This window comes from Cibotium barometz, chromosome 1 (assembly GCF_041138505.1).
Source record: "Cibotium barometz isolate CiBa-2024 chromosome 1, ASM4113850v1, whole genome shotgun sequence".
In the NCBI taxonomy this organism is placed as follows: Eukaryota; Viridiplantae; Streptophyta; class Polypodiopsida; order Cyatheales; family Cibotiaceae; genus Cibotium; species Cibotium barometz.
The window spans coordinates 61,028,695-61,038,059 of record NC_141046.1 but is presented as its reverse complement, the minus strand read 5'-3'; the positions used below and the strand labels follow the sequence as shown (position 1 = coordinate 61,038,059).

The 9,365-nt window shown below is 39.5% G+C and overlaps 1 protein-coding gene across 1 annotated transcript; it reads left to right on the top strand.

Annotated features, from left to right (window-relative positions):
* Nucleotides 1–3,048: 3,048 nt before the first annotated feature.
* On the top strand, nucleotides 3,049–8,071 carry LOC147642269 (uncharacterized). Its single transcript, XM_086777186.1, has 12 exons — nucleotides 3,049–3,288; nucleotides 3,552–3,707; nucleotides 4,584–4,705; nucleotides 4,793–4,847; nucleotides 4,965–5,039; nucleotides 5,147–5,240; nucleotides 5,816–5,879; nucleotides 6,605–6,666; nucleotides 6,811–6,877; nucleotides 7,093–7,140; nucleotides 7,321–7,438; nucleotides 7,623–8,071. The coding sequence occupies exons 1-12, from the start codon at nucleotides 3,193–3,195 to the stop codon at nucleotides 7,728–7,730; spliced, it is 1,065 nt and encodes a 354-aa protein (XP_086633312.1). The 5' UTR covers nucleotides 3,049–3,192; the 3' UTR covers nucleotides 7,731–8,071.
* Nucleotides 8,072–9,365: the final 1,294 nt, after the last annotated feature.

The window sequence follows — 9,365 nt, the reverse complement described above, 5'->3', positions numbered from 1 at the left end:
ATAAATATATGTTTTATGTAAGAAGGTCCAATTATGAGAAAGTTTGAGTAGTCTTAAGATGGTTTCCTTGGCCATATGGTTTAGAGACGTTTTAGGAAGGTCTGTCACACTATAAGTTAGCCACATGCTTGTGTGGACCACAGTATTCCCATAACAATCCATACATGGGATTGGTGGAACTTACATTTTCCAACATATCCTTGTGCCATCTTGGGATTTAAGCTACACCTATGTACAAAAGGAGTGGCTAGGAGTGTAAGAAAATTTATATTACAAGTTTATTGATGACATGCCTCGATGATGTTGGCCACTCCTATAATGAATTTCTATTACAAGTTTATTGATGTCATCCCTTGATGATTCCTTCAATGATGTTGGCCACTCCTGATGAATTTCATGATGTGTGGAGGAATGAAAATAAAACTATGAGAGAGAGACCTTGAATTAAATAAAAAGACATTGGAAGAAACTACAAGAAAGAGACCTTGAATTAAATAAAAAATCATTTCATGATGTGTGAAGGAATGCAAATAAAACTACAAGAGAGGCCTTGAATTAAATTGAAAGCCATTTGAAGAAAATCCAAGTATTGAAATCGATAACAAAGTAAATGAAAATTGCTTATATATTTTCCTCATAAGAGGTAACATATTTATAGCCTTAGAGAAGGCACCTATATCCAAAATCTTGTCCTCAAATTGCTACCTACAATCAAGTTCTAAAATCTATCTAATTACATAAACTTGTCCTACTTACTCCAACCATTCACATGACTTCTACCAACTAAGTAGCCCAATTATTTTTACCTATGAGGTTCTTCACACCCTTTCTACCTTTGAACCATCACCTAAGCTTCCAACGCAATTTTATCAACTCTAATTCACATAAATGCAAGCTCATTGTTTTAACACCCTCCCTTGATCCAAGAATTCATAAGATGTAGCTGTGCTTGATCATCACTCAAATCAACTTGAACGAGGGTCACCCACATGTGCCCTCCATTAAGATACACACCATTTCTGGAGACTCTCATGCTCCATCACATAAAATAGAAGTACCTCAAGTCCTAACAAGTGGAATCTTATGCCACATGATCGACCCTAGTATAAAACAAAGTGCATCAAGACCTACCATGTGAACTTCCTGAGGATCCCAGCCTCAACACCATTATATGGCTCTACATCACTACTTTGAATGTGTTATCTTTCTCTTCATCGAATATGAAGAGAGATCTTCTCATCAACCTCACACCTCCAACATTAGTAGCTTCTTCATCCTGCTTCTTCTTCTAACAATTGACACTTTGTGGCCAAGTTTTCCACAATAATGACATTTTACTTTAACTTTAAACAATTGCACTATCTCCCAATGGAGAAACATCATCACTTTTGAGTCACTTTTCTCCTTCAATGAGTGAAGTTGTCACACCATCCAAAGTCAGATTTGGAAGGTCACAAGATGCCTAGATTATTTAGGCATGCTCTTCACAAGAGGCCTAAATTCTTTAGGCATGCTCTTTAAAAGAATGGCTCACGAAATGGCTTTTACTTGCCAACTGTGAAATCCTTCGCCTGGATTTTTTTAATGATAAGTACTGCACCCATTATGCTCAATATTACAATTAATTTTAGCTTAAAGTAGGCTAGAGAACCCAATGTGCTATGCTCTCAAACTCAAACCTTTGATACTATGAGATTACAAATGATAATGATTCACATTATGCTTGCTGAAATTACACCACCAAGGAAATCAAATAACTTACCAATTGTGATTTATTGAATTGCTCCTTTTCCTTTGATTCTTCATGCTAGAAATTTCTCCACAGGTACACTTCTTGTAGAGATAACATCTACTCCATATGAGCTTTGTTTGAGTTCAAAAATTGCGATCTTATAGAGTACAATGTGTTCTACAACTTTGTAGAGAAAATTTGCACCGATTTGCCACAAAAGGGCCTTCTTTGACTGCCTGGTTTTTGCCACCACCCGAAAACTACCCCATTGTTAAGCTCACAATGTTGAGCTCAATTCTCACTAACCATAATGAATTTTAAGCTGAAAATTTGTAAAGATCGTAGCAAAAGAAGTTGGAAAATATCCACCTATAGTAGTTTTGAAGATCTAGAGAAATTGTATTTTCTTACAAGCTACACTAGAAGGTGATAAATAGAATGCTTTCTTAAACACTAAGCACTACATATAAGAAGGCCTTCGTAAACCCTAAGCACTAACCTAACTTGTGTACCATGATGAGTTTGATGATGAGTGGAGGAATGAGAATAAAACTACAGGAGACCTTGAATTAAAGTGAAAGCTATTTGAAGAAAGTCACAATACTGAAATAAGACAAGCTTAAAGAATATATAAACTAAACCCAAATTGCTTATATATATTCATCATAAGAGGTTACATATTTATAGCCTTAGAGAAGGCGCCCATATCCAAATTCTTCTCCTCAAATTGCCGCCTACAAACAAGTCCTAAAATCTCTCTAATTCCATAAACTTTTCCACTAACTTCCCACCAAGATGGTCAAGTGAGGTTACAAGGCTAGGGTGTTGATTAGGTTAACAATCTTTTGTCTGTGTAATAAACATATTTCCCTCAATGAAAGAGTGCTCCCCAATCAAATTTTCAATGAGACATCTCTTTTTTGAAGTTGTACACTGTATAGTCAAGCAAGAATTATCGTTTCACATTGCTTTTTAAAGCATCATACTTTACAGAATGGAAATCATCTCACGACCGTAAAACAGCTTACAACATGTGAATCACAAGGAGTATGAACATAATTTGATTCTAAACATATCACATATCTTAAAAATTTTACTTGCCCTATTGGGAAATCCACAATAGAAGCAAACCGTTAAAACCAAAATTACATTATTATCAATTCCATTGTGTGTGGCTAAAAGAGGACCCCTTTCTTGGAAACACTTGATGGGCGGGTCTGATGGCCGTCATGTGGGACGGTCGAGTGTGAAACGCATCCTTTCATGGAATTTGAAATTTCGAATTGTGGCACAGCAGCAAGGAGACACACCTCTTCGTTTCTATATGGACGCGTTCTCATCCCTTGGATGACACCATGGCCTCATGACAACAGCAAAAGCCCCTCCCCTCTCTCCTCTTCCCTGCACAGACCAACCCCTCGCCTGTTGTTTTGATCTCCTCCCTGCGCAAAAGGTCTGCCATGGCGAATCTCGTGAGAATGATCACCCGAAAGATCGTCGGAGCTTCGTCTCCTCCACCACCGCCACCGCCTCCACCTCCCCCTTCCGCACCAAAGGTAAGACTCTCTGCAGGCTCTCATGTTCTAAACCCTAATCTGCAGAGACTCTTATCCCTAACGCTAGTCTGAGGAATCTCTGTGCATTTGAAACCCTAATCCTCATTTGACAAGGTCTTTAGCGTTAGGTGTGCCTACTGACCTTATCCTAGCCCTAATTTTAATCTTTGCCCCTCAATACCTAGTTGAAAACCAAATCTTAATCAACAGAACTACGCGTCTAACGTATGCCCTCTCTGTCTGGACGTCTATGCAATGTGCAGGTTTGGTTTGATGACTGCAGAATCCAAGATTTTGAGCTAGGCAGGACGCTAGGAGCTGGCAGTTTCGGACGAGTTTCTGTGGCCAGACACGTGAAAACAAGTCAAGTATGTGCAGCAAAATCTCTCGCCAAAGCTTCCATCATCAAATCCAAACAGGTATGCCTTTTCCGTGCAGCTTCACGTCTTAAAAAAGTGTGATTGTAGTCACATTCCATCATTGAATTATATAAAACTTTACTGAGCCTTCTAGAAACGTATTAGAGGTAGTTGTCAAATCTCAAGGTTTCATTCATGCGTTTGCCTCCCGGGAGGCTGTTGCCAGCCCCGTTGAGATGTTTGCACCCCAAGTTGCCAGCGAACCCTTTGCAATACTGTTAACAAGGTTTGAAAATGTTGGTAAAGAAGGCCAAGATTGGCCTTAGAAAATGAAAGATCTACCCACTTGTCAATAAGAAGACAGGGAGTGCTGCCGTTGATGAGCAGAGGTGTGCCATTGCCACTGTAGCGTGCCACCAAACCCTTCCTCATTGCTACAACCTTGGGCATCATCAACTTGACCCTTGTGTTCCTAATACCTATGCATCAACTACAACTAACCCTTTGACATGGTGCTGGGATCCATTTTCTTTTTCGACTTCTTGTTTTATTCTGTTGGGATGTTTTGATGACTATGCTCTAAACACATAGATGCAATGGATGGACAAGATTCTCCAAAAACGAGTCATAGGCAGTGTTTTAAGTGGCATCTGTTTAAAGCCCCTTACTTGTTCAGGTAAAGCCATGTGAGAAGTCTTGAATTTTCTTTTTCGAATTTATTCCATTGGGATGTTTTGACAACTATGCTCTAAACACATAGATACAATGGATGGACAAGGTTCTCTAATCATGGCTCATAGGCAATGTTTTTTCATGGCCCTTAGTTTTCGTGTGAAGCCATGTGAGAAGTCTTGGATTTTCTTATTGTTTGACAAAGGCAGTGGGGGACTGTTTGATTGTCTTAACTTGTGTTCTCCTCGAAGCTTGTGCTTGCAGATAGAACACGTTAAAGCTGAGAAGGACAGTCTCCAGAAGATTGACTTTCCTTTTATTGTGAACCTACATGGCTACTGTCAAGACAATAAGTCTGTGCACCTCATCATGGAGTACATTAGTGGGTATGTCTTACTGAGGAGGTTCTGCCATTTATCAATTATTATGATTATTATTTTTGAAGCCACGAGGTTTTTTATTTGTTCTCGCAGAGGAGACTTCTTTGGCTACTTGAGGGGTAAAGGAAAGTTTGATGAAAACACTGCTGTAAGTGGACGTTGCAGAGAAAATGAGATTTTTTTTTGAATATTTCAAGCTTAATTAAGAGATAAGGATGGCGATTGTACGAGTTTGTATACGTCAGTAACACATGAAATTTTCCAGCGTTTTTATGCAGCACAAGTCCTCCTCGCATTTGAGTACATTCACAGCATGAATATCATCTACCGGGACCTTAAGGTAGATCATCCTTGACGAGCTTACATAAGCTGCTTCATCATAAATGCTGCTGCTTCTCTCGTCTTCTGGTTTTCTGAATCTGGTTAACTTAATGAACACATCCACAGCCAGAGAATCTCTTACTGGATGATAAAGGAAACATCAAGATTGCCGATTTTGGATTTGCCAAGAAAATTGAACATCGGACGTTTACCTTGTGCGGTATGCTGGCTGGCTCTCTTCACATTTGACATCACACTGTCTATCATGCCATCTAAGTTCTATTTTGAGTTCAATCCCGTGCTTAGTTGTCAAAACTGGGGTCGGGACCTTATGTTTTGCCCCAGGAGGAGCCGCTGCCATCCCCATTGAGATGCTTGCATCCTGACTTGCCAAACCAACAATCTTTAATACCATTGAGAACAGCGTTGGAAAGTGTTGGCAAGCAAGTTGGGGAAGGCCACATTGTTTAGAATGCCACATCACAGTAAGCTCGGATTAGGAAACTATGACTCGACCTCGTTGTCACATGAAGAGCTGTTTTAGATGGTTAAGTGCAGCCTTATGTTGTGCACCTTACAACCAACTTGTCCTCATGCTGCAGCCATCTGCATTCATTAACGTGATTCTTGATCTTGCTTACACACAAGTGCATGTGAAGTGTTGATCTTGCTTACACACAAGTGCATGTGAAGTGTTGAAATCTTACTAACCCTGTGACGTGGCATTTTGACATAGCATTGGGATCCATTTTTGTTTTCATTTTTTGTGGTTTTGGCATATGGTCCCCTGTGCAGGGACACCTGATTACCTGGCACCAGAAATACTTCTCAATAAAGGACATGGGAAACCTGTAGACTGGTGAGAATCTTCTCAACTGGTGGCAAGTATCATAGGTATCCCAAAAAACATCCACTTTTGTAAAGGCAGCATGCCCCTAATTGCTGGCGTAAGGGATTTTTTAAAGCATATTCTTTTTATATTTTAGTTATATAGTGAATCATAGATTTTCAATGTCAGTGGGACCAGATTACTGAAATGTGCACACACAGAGGTGCATGGAGGGCATCGTCCCTTTGTAGCTGGCTGTTTGTGGATATGGGGAGATGGGGCTTGGGGGAAGACCCACATTGTTGCGTATAGCATTATCTCTGATCACAACAGCCCCTGCAGATGTGTTACACACCTTACTGCTAATCATCTCCAACACAAGTCACGGAGTGTTGAATGTTCCCACAGGGATCGAGGATGTGGCAGGGCCTTGGTGATGGCAACTATATATTGGTGCAAGGGCAATACTATGCCCCCCCACATCATCCTCATTGCAGAGGGCAAGACCTATCTCAGCCAAGCCCTGAGTGATAAACCTGGTGCAATCATGCCTTAGGAATCAGTGGTTTGTTCATGCTTTTGACAATCTGGTATTCTAATTAGCTTTGTGACGAGTTTCTGAATGAGTGATTGAAGAAGTTGATTGTGATATTAGTCCTGATCATTTTAAAGGGGATCTTTCATGCTGCTTGCCATCATAGGAGCTTCCAGGGAGAACGGTGAGTCTAATGCTAATGCAACTGTAGATAGTGCAGGTGGACATTTGGGGTGCTGATCTATGAAATGCTAGCTGGATATCCCCCGTTCTATGATGAAGGTGAGGCTGCTGCTCTATTTGATTTCAGAATCTTCTGGCTTGTTTTATGGCTTGACATCATTTAATTTTGTGTATGTGAAACATCATGCTCTTATGGAATTAACCTAATTAGCATTTGTACAAAATGTATTTTCTATCTATTAGAGGTTACTGGGACGTACCAGAAGATATTGGATGGAAAATTGGTTTTTCCTGGTCATTTTTCAAAACAGTAAGAATTACCTTGAGACATTCAGTCTTAATGCCTTTAAGCAATGTAAATACCTACTTGGCTGTCGTACCACACTGCTCAACCCCAAGACCTATATAACCACCCAGAAAAAAGGAAACTACTACAAATAAACAGAGCATTCTTTCTGTAACCATCATTTCAGCTCTCAAGTTCTATTGTTCACAAGTAAGATAAATTAAATTGCAATGTTGTAGTGCCAAAGATCTTATACGGAAGCTCTTGACAGCGGACCTAACGAAAAGGTGTTTGATTTTTTATGATCCACACTATCAGATATATGTATTTAACTACTGTTATGTAATATCTAAGACCATTTTACATGTTATAAGTTTCAATTTATACATGCCTGGGGTTGATTAATGGCCTACATTTAGAACTCAAAGAAGACATGTATTGCACACATTTTTTGTTGTGTTGAGCAGGATTGGCTGTTTGAAAGATGGAGTGAGTGAAATCAAGAATCACCCTTGGTTTGCCAGCGTGAAGTGGGAAGAGATGCTGTACAAAAGGGATCCACCCCCACTCAAACCTAAGCCTCTAGTAAGTAAAAACCATTTTCGAGTAGTTGGGGTTTCACAATTGAAGCAAGAATTAGGCTTATAATCATCTTAGATGTTTATTCAAAGTCAGTTTATGTAATTTGGATTGGTGTAATTGATACACATTCACAATTTACCTGTAGTCTCAAACCTCACTTTGCATTTTGTTTTAATTATTGATGTAGGCTTCACCAGAGGACACATCCAACTTTGATAATAGCTCAGTTGCTCCTACTAAGGAAAACTCCATTATATTGACAGAGGAAGAGCAAGCTCTTTTCAGAGACCTGTAGGGCTTATTAACGTTGTTCCAAGCTGCCCTTCTACAAGCTAGCGTTCAAAGTTGAATGTACCATCACTTTGTATAGCCTAAAGTTTTAAATGCTTGAAGCAAAGACTAATTGTCAGTACAAAGTGATTGTGTATGTGATTTGTCCTCCAATTGAGATTACAATAAAATTTGTGAGGGCACAGAAACGGGTGATTTAGCGCCTGCACAGAAATGCTACTCATATTGGCCCACTTATGGAACACACAAGTGACATTATATCATGAAATCTTGTGAAAAGCCACATGGGTGTTTGACAGGCAGTGAGAAATGAAGGTGCAGAGTATGAATTGCCATTGCCATTGCCATTTACTTTAAATATTAACTGTACTTGGGCTCTCTCAATTAAGTGAAGAAATTGCCCCCAAAAAAAGATAATTTACACCCACATGTACACATCTTCGCTCCTTTTTGGGAAGAGAGCAACAACACCGATAGCTTCCAGTTGACAAACGTAACAGAGTAAAACATATACAATTACGATCTTTTCCATAGCCAAGCAAGTTTGCTTTTGTGCCATCTTTTTCTTGGTGCTCTTTGATGAACGCTATCTTTGCGCTGCGAGGTTTCTTTGCATACAATAATCTCACATACACTATATTATAGAAAGTAAAAGAGCAACCCAACACTCATCACCCATCAATATCCCCGGCCTTACCCGGGCCTACACAGTGATTGATTAAACGTAATAGCTTGTCTTTTGCCTAAAACCTCCTTTGGGAGCAATCCTCTTTCTCGCTTAATGTAGCACCCAAAAAATTTACCCATTTCTTAGCAATTAATTACATGTTATCGATAGGCAGACCCTCCTCATCTACTATGTTTTCCCGTTTCTTAACAATTAATTCTGTGTTTTGAAATTGGGTAGAGACAAAGCCCTTGGGTGGGATGGTTTATATGTAGAATTCTTCATTGCCTTTTGACCCTCTTTGAAAGATTTTGTTGGGGAAGTGTGTAGAAAGGCTTTTAGGTTTGGTAATATGGACTTGGACTTTAAAGAAGGCCTGGTGAAATTGATTCCAAAGCAAATTGCTTGCACAAGGTTTAATCACTAGAGTCCCATTACTCTTCTGACAGTGATCTATAAGATCTTGGCTAAGGTGATTGCTCTCAGAATTACTCCTGTGTTATAGGAAGTCATCTCTAGGAAACAACATGGTTTTATAAAAGGAAGACCAATTTATGATAATATCTTTGCTAGGAAGGGACATTGCTCTCAAAACCTAGCAAAAATGTAGAATGTTGCAAGTGGACTTGGAAAAGGCCTATGATAGGGTCCATTGGTCTTTTGCAGAAAGATTTATAGAGAAACTTGGATTTAGAATCAAAATGGCTACTTGCATATTTACTTTGTCTTGGGGAGGGTAGTCCAATGTTTTGCTAAATGGGAGGGTAGTGGGAGGATGTGAGATCAATTGATCTCCGAGACAAGGATGTCCCTTGGCCTCCCTTGTTTGCTATTGCCTCTTATCCCTTGTTGGTGTCTGTAGAGAATGCTTTGTAAAGATGGGAACATCATTGGGTTGAAATTGAGATACAATGAACAATTGGTGATACAATGCTTTGTTGATGATTCTCTACTGTTCTTGAAGGTTGAGAG

Coding starts and splice junctions, on each gene's coding strand:
- LOC147642269 (XM_086777186.1), top strand. CDS start 3,193: ATGGCGAATCTCGTGAGAATGATCACCCGAAAGATCGTCGGAGCTTCG. Junction 6,667..6,810: donor TCCCCCGTTCTATGATGAAG/GTGAGGCTGCTG, acceptor TCTATCTATTAG/AGGTTACTGGGACGTACCAG. Junction 6,878..7,092: donor CCTGGTCATTTTTCAAAACA/GTAAGAATTACC, acceptor GCAATGTTGTAG/TGCCAAAGATCTTATACGGA.